Raw genomic sequence first — 15,786 nt, 5'->3', positions numbered from 1 at the left:
GTTGCTGAAACCCAGGCAACATTCTAGTAAATCTCCTCTGTACTCTCTCTATTTTGTTGACATCCTTCCTATAATTAGGCGACCAAAATTGTACACCATACTCCAGAATTGGCCTCACCAATGCCTTGTACAATTTTAACATTACATCCCAACTTCTATACTCAATGCTCTGATTTATAAAGGCCAGCACACCAAAAGCTTTCTTTACCACCCTATCTACATGAGATTCCACTTTCAGGGAACTGTGCACAGTTATTCCCAGATCCCTCTGTTCACCTACATTCTTCAATTCCCTACCATTTACCATGTACGTCCTATTTTGATTTGTCCTGCCAAGATGTAGCACCTCACACTTATCAGCATTAAACTCCATCTGCCATCTTTCAGCCCACTCTTCCAACTGGCATAAATCTGGTTATAAATAGACTTTGAAACTCTACTTCATTACCCGCAACCCCACCTATCTTAGTATCATCTGCATACTTACTAATCCAATTTACCACACCATCGTCCAGATCATTGATGTACATGACAAACAACAGTGGACCCAACACAGATCCCTGTGGCACCCCACTCGTCACTGGCCTCCAACCTGACAAACAACCATCCACCATTACTCTCTGGCATCTCCCATTCAGCCACTGTTGAATCCATCTTGCTACTCCACCATTAATACCCAACCATTGAACCTTCTTAACCAACCTTCCATGAGGAACCTTGTCAAAGGCCTTACTGAAGTCCATATACACAACATCCACTGCTTTACCCTCATCAATTTCCCGAGTAACATCTTCAAAAAATTCAAGAAGATTAGTTAAACATGACCTTCCAGGCACAAATCCATGTTGACTGTTCCTAATCAGACCCTGTTTATCCAGATGCTTATATATATTATCTCTAAGTATTCTTTCCATTAATTTGCCCACCACTGACGTCAAACTAACAGGTCTATAATTGCTAGGTTTACTCTTAGACCCCTTTTTAAACAATGGAACAACATGCGCAGTACGCCAATCCTCCGGCACTATTCCCGTTTCTAATGACATTTGAAATATTTCTGCCATAGCCCCTGCTATTTCTACACTAACTTCCCTCAATGTCCTAGGGAATATCCTGTCCGGACCTGGAGACTTATCCACTTTTATATTTCTCAAAAGTGTCAGTACTTCCTCTTCTTTGATCCTCATAGTTTCCATAGCTACTCTACTTGTTTCCCTTACCTCACATAATTCAATATCCTTCTCCTTGGTGAATACCGAAGAAAAGAAACTGTTCAATATCAATGACCCAGTTGGTCATTCCCTCTTCTCCCCTCTCTTGTCGGTCAGAAGCTACAAAAGCTTGAACGAACACACCACCAGATTCAGGAACAGCTTCCTCCCTGCTGTTATCACACTATGAACAGTCCTCCCATAAGCTAGGGATAAACTCCCGGTCTTCCAACCCACCTTATTGTGGCCCTTGCACTTTTTTTATCTGCACTTTCTCTTTAACTATATTCTTCACTCTGTGTCCTTACACTTTTTGCACTACCTGTTTAGTTTAGTTTAGTTTAATTTGGAGATACAGCATGCAAACAGCTCCTTCGGTCCACCGAGTCTACGCCAACCATTGATCACCCGTACACTAGTTCTATGTTATCCCACATTTGCACCCTACTCACCAAGTACAATTTACAGAAGCCAATTAACTTACAAACCTGCATGTCATTTGCGTGTGGGAGGAAACCGGAGCACCCAGAGAAAACCCACACAGTCACATGGAGAACGCACAAACTCCACACAGGCAGCACCTGAGGACAGGATTGAACCCGGGTCTCTGACGCAGTGAGGCAGCAGCTCTACCTGCTGCGCCACTGTACACCTGTTGTACTCATGTATGGTAGACCTTTCCTGGATAGCACGCAAAATAATTTTTTTCTCTTTATCTCGATACATTTGACAATAATAACTAATAACAATATCAGTTTTTATTCCACTACCATTTAACTATGGAGCTACACAACATGGAAAAAGGCCCTTCGGCCCACCGAGTGCATGCGGGCCATCGACCACCTATCCACACTAATCGCACATTAATTCCTATCTATTGCCCCGTATTCCCACCAACTCCCCCCAGATTCTACCCCTCACCAACACGCTAGGGACAGTTTACAGTGGCCAGTTCATCTACGGACATGCGCGTCATTGGGATGTAGGAGGAAACTCCAGGATGCGCTCCCCAGGAGAACGTGCAAACTCAACACAGACAGCCCCCGAGGTCAGGATTGAACCCGGGACCCTGGGGATGTGAGGCAGCGGCACTACCCGTCGCTGAGCTCTGTGTCCAACCTTTGTGATTATTCTGAGAAGCATCAATTGGTTTGTGGGCTCCTTTAATCCCACTCCCCAACAACCTGGCTGGATCTCGCATCATCAGTCAGCGGTGGCTAAATGTTTGGCCTGCAGGTGTCTTCGTTTGGCAGAATCAATGTTTAGAGTCACAGTCACACAGCACAGAAACAGACCCTTTGGCCCAATTTGCCCATGCTGTCCAAGATGCCCCATCTACATTAGTCCCACCTGCCCATGTTTTGCCCATATCCCTCTAGACTTTTCCTATCTCTGTACCTGTCCGAATTTATTTTAAGTACATGCCTCAACTACCTCCTCTGGCAGCTCATTCCATCTACCCACCACCCTCTGAGTGAACCTTCAGATTCCTATTAAATCTTTCCCCTTTCACCTTAAACCTAAGTCCTCTGGTTCTTGATTCTCCTACTCGGGTGACTAGGGTGCATTCACCCTAACGATTCCCCTCATGATTTTATACACCTCTATAAGATCACCCCTCAGCCTCCAGCGCTCCATGGAAAAAAGTCCTAGCCCGCCCAACCTCTCCCGGCAGCTCAGGCTCTCGAGTCCTGGCGACATTCTTGTCAATCTTCTCAAGATTTCGTAAATCTCGTACGTCTGTAAAAGTGAAATTAGTTGCGGGCTGCGATGTTTGCGGGGAAAGATTCAGCGGACAGTCAGAGTTTTGTTAGCGGAAACGTTGCACGATGGTTTTACTGCCGCATGCTAGTTTGCGTGGGCAAAGGCGCCTTTAGTTTCGAGTTGCCACTGCTGCACCAGGTCGATGGGAGTCTTCCCCTCCTACATGAAAGAAAGACAGACATCGTCAGCCCACGAGCAGGGTCTTGCACCACACAGGGACAGCATCTTACCACCACACCACACAGGGACAGCATCTTACCACGAGCAGGGTCTTGCACCACACAGGGACAGCATCTTACCACCCACCACACAGGGACAGCATCTTACCACCACACCACTGCGCTAGCTGATCAAGATCTCCCTGTCATTCTTGATAATCTAATTGACACCACACACCAACGCCTCTATTTCCCTAGAAGGCTCAGGAAGCTCGGCATGTCCCCATCAACTCTCACCGACTTCTACAGATGCGCCGCAGAAAGCATTTTATCGGGATGCATCACAGCTCCATCCGAGACCGCAAGAAATTACAGAGAATTGTGGACGCAGCCCAGACCATCACACAAACCGACCTCCCTTCCATTGACTCCATCTACACCTCACGCTGCCTCGGCAAGGCCACCAGCATAATCAAGGGCGAGTCGCACCCTGGCCACTCCCTCTTCTCCACTCCCCCATCAGGCAAAAGGTACAGAAGTGTGAAAACGCACACCTCCGGATTCAGGGACAGTTTCTTCCCAGCTGTTTTCAGGCAACTGAACCATCCTATCACAACTAGAGAGCAGTCCTCACCCACCATCTACATTGGAGACCCTTAGACTATCTTTGATCGGACTATACTGGGCTTTATCTTGCACTAAACGCGTTATTCCCTTTATCCTGTATCTGTACACTGTGGACGGCTCGATTGTCTTTCCGCTGACTGGAGTGCTCGCAACAAAAGCTTTTCACTGTACCTTGGTACACGTGACAATAAACTAAAACTCAAGCTCAAGCCCTTTGAACCTTTCGGTAATTCGCCAGACACTGTCGTGAGGCTCCGAAACGTCTCAGGAATACTCACGTTGTTTTTGGTCCTCAAATCAGCCCCTTGCAAAATGAGCAGTTTGGTTATCTTGTAGCGGCTCAGTCGAACAGCGTCGTGCAGGGCAGTGTCACCTTCCTGCGGGACAAAGCGCGAGGCAGTCAGGACATTCCCGCTCACATCACAGACGGTAGACCATAGAGCAGTACAGCACAGGAACAGGCCCTTCGGCCCACAACGTCCCCGCTGTGCTCGATACCCAAATTAAACTAATCTCCGCTGCCTGCATATGATCCATATCCCTCCATTCCCTGCACATCCACCTGCATATCCAAATGCCTCTTAAACACCACTATCGTATCTACCTCCACCACCACCTCTGGCAGTACGTTCCAGGCACTCTGTGCAAAATAACTTGCCCCGCACATCTCCTTTAAACATTCTGCCCCGCTCACCCTAAAGCTATGGCCTCCAGTCTTTGATATTTTCACCTTGGGAAAAAAGGTTCTGACCATCTTCTATGCCTCTCATCATTTTATAAACTTCAATCAGGTCTTCCCGCAACCTCCTGCATTCCAGAAAAAAACAATCCAAGTCTGTCCAACCTCTCCATGTAGCTAATAGCTCTTAATCCAGGCATCACAGACATAGAGCATAGAACAGCACCACAACGGATCAGGCCCTTCGCCCACAACTTCCGTGTTGAGCTCGATGGCCAAGTTTAAGTAATCTCCTCTGCCTGCACGAGATCCATTTCCCTCCATATCCACGTGTCTATCCAAATGCTTCTCAAATGCCACTGTCGTATCTGCCTCCACCACCACCCCTGCCTTGCGGCAAGTTCCAGGCACCCACAACTCTCTGTGTAATAAAACTTGCCCCGCACATCTTTAAACTTCTGCCCCTCTCACCTTAAAAGCCTTGCCCCACGGTACGAGTTCATTCCAAGAGCTCTCCCGAGTTAAGAAAAAAATCAAACTCGTGGTAAGCACGGAGAATGAACGTAGCGGGTACGTCGTGGTTCGGGGACATCTCTTAGAGGCTCGTAACGCTAACGGCAGGTACTCGGGAAGACTCGCTAACGGCAGGTAAGCACGGGAAGCCTCGTGAAGATTTTTCAACATGTTGAAAATTTTCCACGAGAGCCCCGAGTACCGACGAGTGACCATTACCGTAAATCTCCCAGTTCGAATCAGGGCAAACTCGGGAGAATTCTTGGAATGAACTCGTACCGTGGGACAGAGGTTTAAAGCTATGCCATCCAGCCATTGATATTTTCACCTTGGGGGGGAAAAGGTTCTGTGTCTCCCTTATCTATGGCGCTCATAATTTGATATATTTATATCAGGTCACCCCTCAATCTAAAAGTCTTGTAAACACACTGTTGTATCTGCCTCCACCACCAGCCCCGGCAGCACGTTCCAGGCATCCTGTTTATCGCGGCAGTGGGGAAAAGGTTGACCTTACCCGGTCCCTGGAGTTGATGTTAATGTCACAGGCGATGAGGTACTCGACGCACTCCAGGTGGCCAGTCCGGGTAGCGACGTGTAGCGGAGTACTGAGCAACTGTAACCCAACAAACTCCCCATTAGATTGGAGCAGCCCATTAAACATCCCACAAATCACATCCTCGCCGACCACTGCTGCGATCCAGCGGTTCATTCACCCGTAAAGACAAGACACAAAGCGCTGGCGGAAGATCACCCCTCAGCCTCCAGCGCTGCAAGAAGTAAAGTCCTACCCTGCCCAACCTCTCCCTATAGCTCAGGGCCCTGAGTCCTGGCAACATCCCACGTCTCCCCCCCCCCCCCCCTCCCCCCGACCCTCACCTTGTCATGTACATTGACCGAGGCCCCTTTCTCCCGCAGGATTTTCAGCACCTCCAGCCGTCCCCCCCGACAGGCCCAGTGGACAGATGTACAGTCGAGCTGCAAGGAGAGGTGACAGAGGAGGGGAGTCAGAGACCGCCTGGGACCACGCTTCTGACAATGGGTCTCAGACCAGAGACTTGAAATCTGTTTCTCTTTCCACAGATGCTGCCTAACCTGCTGAGTGTTTCCATTATGTTCTGTTTTTATTTCAATATTGTGTGTGTGTGTGTGTGTGTGTGTGTGTGTGTGTGTGTGTGTGTGTGTGTGTGTGTCAGTGTGAGTGTGTGGCATTGTGAGTGTGTGTGTCACTGTGAGTGTGTGTCAGTGTGAGCGTGTGTCAGTGAGCACGTGCCAGTGAATGTGTAATTTGTTTTAATGTGTGTATATGTGTGAGTGTGTGTGCATGTCAGTGTGTGTGTGTGCACACATGCGTGTTTGTGCCTGTCAGTGTGTGTGTGTGTGTGTACGTGCATATATATGTGTGCGTCAGTGTGTGTGTGTGTCAGTGTGTGTGCGTGCCTGCGTGTGCTTGTCAGCGTGTGTGCGTCAGTGTGTGTGTGTCAGTGTGTCTGCATGTGTGTGTATGTGTATGACTGTACGTGTGTGTGTGTGTGTGGAGCTGGATCACCATTGAGCATGTCTTCTGTTCTCACACCTACGACAGACAGTCCAGGGTGAAAGTGTCTGATGGCATCGGAAGAGATGGTTTCTCCTGCATCGAGTTTGTGATTTGGAATTTCCAGCCCAAAGTGGGCAGAAACAGATTTAATAGGGCTGGTCCTCAGAGTGTGTGACGGGAGTGTAGAGTGTAGAGGGAGCTTCACTAACCCGTGCTGTCCCTGCCCTGGGAGTGGGTGATGGGACAGTATGGAGGATGGAAGTTGAGGAATAAAACACTCACCCTGTCCTTGAAGTCAACAGTGGCTCCTGCATCCAGAAGTTCCATGACTATTTCTGTGTGACCTTCCAGAGCTGCTCGGTGCAGGGCGGTTCGCTTAAACTAAAAGATAAAGTAAACATTGAATGCACAGCATATTTGAATTGCCACATGATTGGAATTCTGACAGCAGATTTTAATGTATACAACATCAATAATTTATTCCCGACTCCCCGACCTACCTCCTTGTGGCCTTTGCACTTGTTTGAATCTGCACTTTCTCTGCAACTGTAACATTATATTTTGCACTCTTTTAGTTAGTTAGTTAGAAACAGGCCACGCTGACCACCAGGTCCACGCTGACCACCGATCACCCATTCACACTAGTTCTATGTCATCCCACATCTCATCCACTCCCAACACGATTACTAAGGGTCTATCAACCTATAAACCCGCACGTCTTTGGAATGTGGGAGGAAACCGGAGCACCCGGAGGAAACCCATGTGGTCACAAGGAGAAGGTGCAAACTCCACTCACAGGCAGCAACCAAGGTCAGGATCGAACCCGGGTCTCCGGCACAGTGAGGCGGTGGCTCTACCAGCTACACCACCATGTATTGTCATAGAGTCACAGAGCAGGGAAACAGGCCCTTCGGCCCAACTTAGTCCATGTGAACCAACATGCCTCACCTGCCCGCATTTGACCCAATTCTCTCTAAACCCATCCTATCCATGTACCTAACACAGACACAAAATGCTAAAGCAACTCAATGAGTCAGGCAGCATCTCTGGAGAGAAGGAATCGGTGATGTTTAGGGTCGAGACCCTTCGGAGCTCAGTCTGAAGAAGGATCTCCACCCGAAACGTCACCTATTCCTTTTCTCCAGAGATGCTGCCTGTCCCACTGAGTCACTCCAGCATTTTGTTTCTATCTTCGGTGTAAACCAGCATCTGCAGTTCCTTCCTACACTATCCTTGTACCTGTCCGAATGCATTTCAAATGTTGTTAACATTGAGCCTTGAGCTAAACACAAAGCGCTGGTGGATGAAATGGAGACAGGACGGAGACAGGGCACAGGGTTAACAAAGAGGGAGACCGATCGACCCACACACACCCCCCTTGCCCCCCCCACTTCCACCCCCTCCCCTCCCACCTCATCACAAGCGTCAGCATCTCCACCGTGTGCAAAGTATTTCTTGACAGTTCCAATCTTTCCTCGAACCGCTGCAAGAAGAAACTCTGGCACCTCGACTGGCCCTGGCTGGAGACACAGACAACAGATGCATTAAGGACTCGAGGGCCTGAGCTACAGGGACAGATTGAGCAAGCTTGGACCTTATTCCTTGGAGCGCAGGAGGATGAGGGGTGATCTTACACTTTGGTTCACTTTACTTTAGACTTGCAGCGTGGAAAAAGGCCCTTCAGCTAGAACGAGATTAGTTTCTTCAAGAACAGGAAGGCAGATTATTATCTGAATGGTGTCAGATTAGGAAAAGGGGAGGTGCAACAAGACCTGGGTGTGTTTGTACATCAGTCACTGAAAGTAAGCATGCAGGTACGGCAGGCAGTGAAGAAAGCTAATGGCATGTTGGCCTTCAATGCGAGAGGATTTAAGATTAGGAGCAAGGAGGTCCTACTGCAGTTGTTCAGGGCCTTGGTGAGACCACACCGGAGTATTGTGTGCAATTTTGGTCCAATTTGAGGAAGGACATTAATGCTATTGAAGGAATTAATGCAATTTGAGGAAGGACTTTAATGCTATTGAGGGAGTGCAGCGTAGATTCACCAGGTTAAATCCCGGGATGGTGACACTGACATATGATGAAAGAATGGGTAGACTGGGCTAATATTCACTGGAATTTAGAAGGATGAGAAGGGATCTTATAGAAACATATAAAATTCTTAAAGGATTGGACAGGAATTTTTTTCCTGATGTTGGGGAAGTCCAGAACCAGGGGTCACATTTTACGAATAAGGGGTAGGCTATTTAGGACTGAGATAAGGAAGACCTTTTTTGCCCAGAGAGTTGTGAATCTGTGGAATTCTCTGCCACAGAAGGCAATGGAGGCCAATTTAGTGGATGTTTTCAAGATAGATTTAGATTTCGCTCTTTGGGCTAAAGGAATATGGCGGAAAAGCAGGAACGGAGTACTGATTTTAGATGATCAGCCACGATCATATTGAATGGCGGTGCTGGCTCGAGGGGCCGAATGGCCTACTCCTGCATCTATTTTCTATATTTTCTATGTTTCTTTGTTTAGTTTAGTTTAGTTTATTGTCACGTCTAATGTGTAGGTACGGTGAAAAGCTTTTTTGCTGCTGCTATCCAGTCAGCGGAAAGACTATACATGATTACAATCAAGCCGTCCACAGTGTACAGATACAGGATAAAGGGAATAGCGTTCAGTATAAGATTTTCCAGTAAAGTCCGATTAAAGATAGTCCAAGGGTCTCCAATGAGGTAGATTGGAGGTCAGGACCACTCTATAGTTGGTGATAGGATGGTTCAGTTGCCTGATAACAGCTGGGAAAAAAGCGTCTCTGAATCTGGAGGTGTGCGTTTTCACATTTCTATACCTCTCGCCTGACGGGAGAGGGGTGGTCAGTATGGGAGTGGGAAGGGGAGTTGAGATAGTTAGCAACCGGGAGATCCAGCCGGCTTCGCGACGTACTTACAATTTCCTCATCCTCGGGCTCGGGAGCTGGAACCTTCTTCCTCTCTTTCCTTTTCTTCCGAAGTTCAATCAGGTTATGGATTCCGCCCAGACTGATGATTTCCTGACGGAGATCCCTGGAGGTTCTCCTTACTCTCTCTTCACCCTGAGCGGTTCAGACAGCAACAGGACGTTACGGGGACCACGGACGGTTCTCAGACAGTGACTGTGTTCGTTGCTCGTGTCTGGGGGCGAGCACGATGGTGGTGGGGAGAGCGGAGGGAGGCTCGTTGCAGGAGGGATGGAACGTGCCAGTGGCAGAGGGAGAGAGAGAGGGAGAGAGAGAGAGAGATAGGTTGGGTGAACAACACGAGAGAGGCAGAGCAGAGGGGGAGAGAAATGGACCGAGAAACAGAGAGAGGGGGAGGAAGGGGGAGGGCAATGGAAGATGGGGGAGAGGGAGGTGATGAGAGCGAGGGAGAGAATGAGACAAGTGGAAAGAGAGAGATGAGCTGTATCTTTCTTTCACACATTCTGACTCTTTCTCACACACACTTGTACTCTCCCTCGGACTCTCAGACATGTCTTTTTTGTTTTTAGAGATACAGTATGGAAACAGGCCCTTCAGCCCAGCGACTCCATGCCGACCATCATTCACCCATTCACACTAGTCCTACATATCTTATCGCAGTTTTGCATCCTACACACTAGGGGCGATCTTACAGAAGCCAATTAACCGGCAACCCCGCACGTCTTTGGGATGTGGGAGGAAACCGGAGCACCCGGAGAAAAGCCATGCGGTCACAGGGAGAAGGTGCAAACTCCACACGCAGGCAGCACCTGAGGTCAGGATTGAACCCGGGATTCTGGCAGCGTGGAGCAGCAACTCTCCCTACCAAGTGTAGTGTGCCGCCCGGTGGGACGGGTGTAGGTGGGGCATCGTGGGCGTGCTGGGCCGAAGGGCCTGTTTGTATGCTGTACTGCCCTGTGACTATGACATTGGATTGTGGGGGGTGGTGTCTGAGGTTGCCCGTTCAACATGGGAAGTGCCAACACAACAGGTGTCACCAGTACTGGACCAAGGTCACTGAACAAATCTCCGCGCTTTACTGCAGCTGCTGAACAAAGCTCACACCGCCATCGAAGCCACAAAACCCTGGGAGCCGGGGAGCAGGGGATAGATGCCACAGCGCAATCTGCTTACAGTTGCCAAGGTTACCCATTGATCTAGCCTGACATTGAGAGCATGAAGGTGACTGAGGCAATGCTGAGCCCACAACAGTTGGCACCGGTCCACAGGATGGTGCCACAATGCTCTGGCACAGTCAGCTGACTCCTCCCTGGTCGCACAGTGACCCACACCACAGCACGTCCTTCCTCTTAGACTCACACAGCGCGCAAACAGGCCCTTCAGCCCAACTCGACCGTACCGACCAACGTGCCCCATCCATGCTAGTCCCATTTGCCCGCGTTTGGTCCATCTCCCTCTCATGCCTACGACAGGCACAAAATGCCGGAGTAACTCAGCGGGCCAGGCAGCATCTCTGGAGAAAAGGAATAGATGGCGTTTCAGGTCGGAACCCCTCTTCAGACGGCAAGTCCGAAGAAAGGTCGTGACCTGGGATGTCATCTATTCTTTTTCTCCAGAGATGCTGCCTGACACGCTGAGTTACTCCAACATATTGTGCGTTTTTCCCCCCCACTGTCTTGAGCTTGCTCTGGGATTCAGCCTCGTGTCAGTCATTACTTTCACTGCCAGAACCCTGCCGCCTTCCGCTGCCTCGCGGTATTTCTCTTTCTCCAGGTCAGCCGCTTCCATTCCGGTGATCGCCATCTTGCACCCACGGGACCTCTGCTGGGAATAGAGGGAGAAGCAGCATTTTAGTAAGGAGTCTCCATATCTGAACCCTCTCTCTCTCTCTCTCTCTCACACGCAGAGTCACACAGAGAGGAAACACGGCTGACACGAGCATCTCAAAGTATTAAAAATGTAGAAAGTAAATTCTACTGAAAGTAGAAAGTAAGTTAGTCTGAAGAAGGGTCCCGACCCGAAATGTCACCCATCTTTTTTCTCCAGAGATGCTGCCTGACCCTTTGAGTTACTCCAGCACTTTGTGTTTATCTTTGGTATCAACCAGCATCTGCACTTCTTTGTTTCTGGAAAATAAATGGTTTACATTTATATATAGATGTTTAGATATAGTTTGAATAGTGGGCAAATGGGACTAGCATGGATGGAGTCTGGTTCAGTTTACTGTCATGTGTAGCAAGGCACAGTTAAAAGCTTTTTTTGTTGCATGCTATCCAGTCAGCCAAAAGACTATACATGATTACAATCAAGTTGTCCATGGTGTACAGCTACAGGATAAAGGGAATTATGTATAGTGCAAGATAAAGTCCCGATTAAAGATAGATTGAAGAGTTTTCAATAAGGTAGATAGTAGCTCAGGGCCGCTCTCTAGTGGTGATATAATGGTTCAATTGCCTGATACCAGCTGGGAAGAAACCGTCCCTGAATCTGGAGGTGTGCGTTTTCACACTTCTGTACCTCCTGCCTGTTGGGTGAGGGGAGAAGAGGGAGTGACTGGGGTGAGACTGGTCCTTGATGATGCTGGTGTCCTTGCCGAGGCAGCGTGAAGTGTAGATGGAGTCAATGGAATGGACGTTGGTTTGCATGATGGTCTGGGTTGCGTCGATGTCTTTGATCTGATAACTGCTATTGATTATTATTGTCACATATCTTTTCCCAGGGTGGAGATGTAAAAGGCTATAGGTATAGGTATAGCTTCAACATGAAACATGGACAGGTGATGTTTCGGGTTGGGACCCTTCTTCATATCCTTCTTCAGGACTCGACCTGAAACTCTCATCGCCTATCCATGTTTCCCAAAGATGCTGCCTGTCCCGTTGAGTTCACTCCAGCACTTTACATCTTTATTTGTCAACCAGCACCTGCAGTTCCTTGCAGAAACAAAAAACTGCAGATGCTGGTTTACACCAAAGTTTGTAAACAGGCTCTTCGGCCCAACTCGTCCATGCCGACCAAGATGCCCCATCTACACTAGTCCCTTGTGCCCGTGTTTGGCGTATATCCCTCCTATCCGTGTACCTGTCCAAGTGTATCTTAAAATGTTGTTATAGTACCTGCCTCAACAGTGCGGTTAAATTGGTATCATGGTTGGCAGTGACATCACGGGCCGAAGGGCCTGTTACTGTTCTGTGCTGCTCCATGTTCTATGTTGCTTTCATATCCATGCCCTGGGTCAATCAAACAGATTAACGGGCAAGAATAAGCCATCTGCAGTCTACAGATACAGGATAAAGGGAATAACTTTCAGCGCAAGATAAAGTCCAGTAAAGTCCAATTAAAGATAGTCCAAGGGTCTCTAGTGGGGTAGATGTGAGGTCAGGACCGATCTCCAGTTGCCTGATAACAGCTGGGAGGAAACTGTCCCTGAATCTGGAGGTGTGTATTTTCATACTTTTGTACCACTTGTCTGATGGAAAAGGGGAGAGGGAGGACTGACCAGGTGAGACTGGTCCTTGGTTATGCTGGTGGCTAATGGTATATTTTGTGGGATTTTCCAAATCATTCCAAGTCATTCCTTCTTTCCCCTGCTCCCATCTAGCAGGAGGAGGTACCGCACATAGAACAGTACAGCACAGAAACAGACCCTTCGGCCCACAATGTCTGTGCTGAACGTGATCTCGAGACCAACTCTTAAGATGTGTGCATAAATTCATATTCCTCCATTTTCTGTCCATAAGTGTCTTAACATCGCGCGCCGGGGGCTTTGACTTTGTCTTTGACTCTGACATGGGGGGGAGAGGGGAGTGCAGGGGAGAGATATGTTTTTTTTGCCTTCCTTCACAGCGAGGAGAAGATGCGCTGTGAAGCATGTTTGTGTAAATTGTGTTGGGTCTTGGGTCTTTTTTGTTTTGTATGTATGGCTGCAGAAACGGCATTTCGTTTGGACCTCAACGGTGTCCAAATGACAAATAAATGTATTGTATTGTATTGTATTGTATTGTATTGTATTGTATTGTATTGTATTGTATTGTATTGTATTGTATTGTAGAAGGCGCGCACCACCAGACTCAGGAACAGCTTCTTCCCCTCTGTTATCAGACTTCTGAACGGCCATTCCATAAGCTAGGGTACTGCCCGATTCACCTCTACCCCATTGCGGACATTGGACTTTGTCTGTGGAACTGATGCGCGACAATGCTGATTACTATATTCTGCCCTTTGTATCTTCCCCTTTGCTCTACCTGTTGTACTTGTTTGACGATTGTATTTATGTATAGTATTATCTGATCTGTTGGGGTAGCGTGCAAAACAAAGCTTTTCACTGTACCTCGGTACACATGACAATAATAAACATGAACTTTAAATCTCCAATAATTCACCTGAAAATTCCCCTGTCTTCTCCAAGTGGGGGAAGGTGAGGGAGCTGGAGCGGTCGTAGTCTTTTACATCAGTAAGACCGAGTGTAGATTATTGCCTGATTCGCTGAACACTAGAAAAATGGGATAACCTAGAACTGGTGTGAATGGGTGATCGATGGTCGGCGTGGACTCCTGGGGCTGAAGGGCCCCTTTTCCAATCAATTCAATCCCATTAACCTACGAGCCCGCACCTCTTTGGGAAGTGGGAGGGTACCAGAGCACCCAGAGGAAACCCCATGGTCACAGGGAGAACATGCCAACTCCACACAGACAGCACCTGAGGTCAGGATCGAACCGGCGTTCCTGGTGATTTCCCCCAACATCCAGTAGCTGTTGCAGTTTGGAGCGTGAAAGGATTCCTCATAGAACTGTACGGCGTGGAAACAGGCCGTTCGGCCCACCTAATTCCGTGGCGACCAAGTTGGCATACTGACTAAATCCCTATTTGCCTGCAATTGCCTCGCATCCCTTACCATATCTTTCCCAATTACTTTAAAAAGTCAATTACATCCGTTTCTATAGCTCCTGATCAAAGACAGGGGGAATAAGGGATTGGGAGAACGTGCAAACTCCACTACTGACAGCAGTGGAGGTCGGGATCGAACCCTCGGGTTAGTCTTGGCAATTTACCTGCTCCGTCCGCTCCAGGCTCTCCTTCAGTTCCACCTGGTCGATCAACAAGCTGATCTCCATGTCCCCTTCCATGCCTCTCCCTCCCTCCCTCTGTCCCTCCCTCCAATCCTCGGTCGACGGGTTGCAACCGGTCAGGAACCAAGTCCTCCTTTATAGCTGTGGGGAGAGGGAGGAGGGGCAGGGATGGGAGGGGTAGGACAGGGAGGGAGGGAGGGAGGGATGGGAGGGAGCATGATAGAGGTAGGAGGGGGACGGTGCTCGACAAATGGGCTCCTAGAGTCAACTGTGCCCAGGAGATGGGGAGGGAGGGGGTGGAGTGACTTTGGCCTCAGGCACCAGTAACAGTTGGGATGGGGAGGGGAGGGACAGCTTTAGCAGCTCAGCAATGACGGTTAGGGAATGCTAGGACTTTTGAGGTCATTTGACAAGCACACTGCCACAGAGGGGTAGCGTGGAGATGTACTGGAAGGACACATGCACACGCACAAACTCAATGAGTCATTGTAAATCACAGAAGATGCCCAGAGAGGGAGATGACACAAGGGCAGAGGCATGCGGGAATGCAAATAATTGGTGCCCAGCTATTGGAGTGGGATTGTGGAGATTATGCGTTAATTTCCGTGAAGTGATCAGCTCTGATCCCTCGGCAGCAGCCCGCCTGTCCAGCCTGGAAAATAATACACATAGACCATAGAACAGTACAGCACAGGAACAGGCCCTTCAGCCCACAATGTCCGTGCAAGAACATGATGCCAAGACCAACTCTTATCTAATAACAAGTGACTGCAGATGCTGGTTTATACCAAAGAAGCGGTGGTGCAGCGTTAAAGCTGCTGCCTCAGCGCCAGAGACCGGGGTTCGATCCTGACCACGGTGCTGTCTGTACGGAATTTGTATGTTCTGCTGATGACCGCTTGGATTTTCACCGGGTGCTCCGGTTTTCTCCCACACTCCAAAGAGGTGCAGGTTTGTAAGTTAATTGGCTTTGGTAAAATTGTAAAGATTGTATATTATCCCTAGGGTGTAGGATAGTTCTAGTGCACAGGTTTGGCATGGACTCGGTGTGCCAAAGGACCTGTATCCACCCTGTTTCTCTAGAGTAAAGCAAGGTGCTGGAGTAACTCAGCGGGTCAGGCAGCATCTATGGGGAACATGGACAGTTGACGAATCGGCTCATGACTCTTCTTCAGATTCCTCTTATTCACCTTATCTAACTTATCCAAAAGGCTCTTAAATGCCACTATCGTACCTGCCTCTACCACCACCCCTGGCAGCGCGTTCCAGGCACTCACCACGCTCTTT

At 48.7% G+C, this 15,786-nt stretch overlaps 1 protein-coding gene across 3 annotated transcripts in view; it reads right to left on the bottom strand.

Moving 5' to 3' along the window:
• The window catches only part of ankrd2 (ankyrin repeat domain 2), a 34,086-nt gene extending 19,475 nt beyond the window's left edge, over positions 1 to 14,611 (bottom strand). The window contains exons 1-9 of one of the 3 annotated variants that reach the window (XR_004414191.1): positions 14,482 to 14,610; positions 11,150 to 11,257; positions 9,425 to 9,568; positions 7,902 to 8,009; positions 6,772 to 6,870; positions 5,829 to 5,927; positions 5,467 to 5,565; positions 4,039 to 4,137; positions 1,990 to 3,134 (exon numbers count right to left, since the gene is read on the bottom strand). Coding sequence is in view for 2 of the 3 variants with exons in the window: in XM_033034136.1 (XP_032890027.1) it covers positions 3,060 to 3,134; positions 4,039 to 4,137; positions 5,467 to 5,565; positions 5,829 to 5,927; positions 6,772 to 6,870; positions 7,902 to 8,009; positions 9,425 to 9,568; positions 11,150 to 11,257; positions 14,482 to 14,556 (906 nt within the window). In the remaining variant the exon portion in view is untranslated. Of the gene's footprint in view, positions 1 to 1,296; positions 3,135 to 4,038; positions 4,138 to 5,466; positions 5,566 to 5,828; positions 5,928 to 6,771; positions 6,871 to 7,901; positions 8,010 to 9,424; positions 9,569 to 11,149; positions 11,258 to 14,481 lie in introns of those variants that run through there. The other 2 variants (XM_033034137.1, XM_033034136.1) reach the window with 2 other exon arrangements.
• Between the last annotated feature and the right edge of the window lie 1,175 nt (positions 14,612 to 15,786).

This window comes from Amblyraja radiata, chromosome 15 (assembly GCF_010909765.2).
Source record: "Amblyraja radiata isolate CabotCenter1 chromosome 15, sAmbRad1.1.pri, whole genome shotgun sequence".
Classification (NCBI taxonomy): Eukaryota; Metazoa; Chordata; class Chondrichthyes; order Rajiformes; family Rajidae; genus Amblyraja; species Amblyraja radiata.
This window is presented reverse-complemented; position numbering and strand designations above follow the sequence as displayed.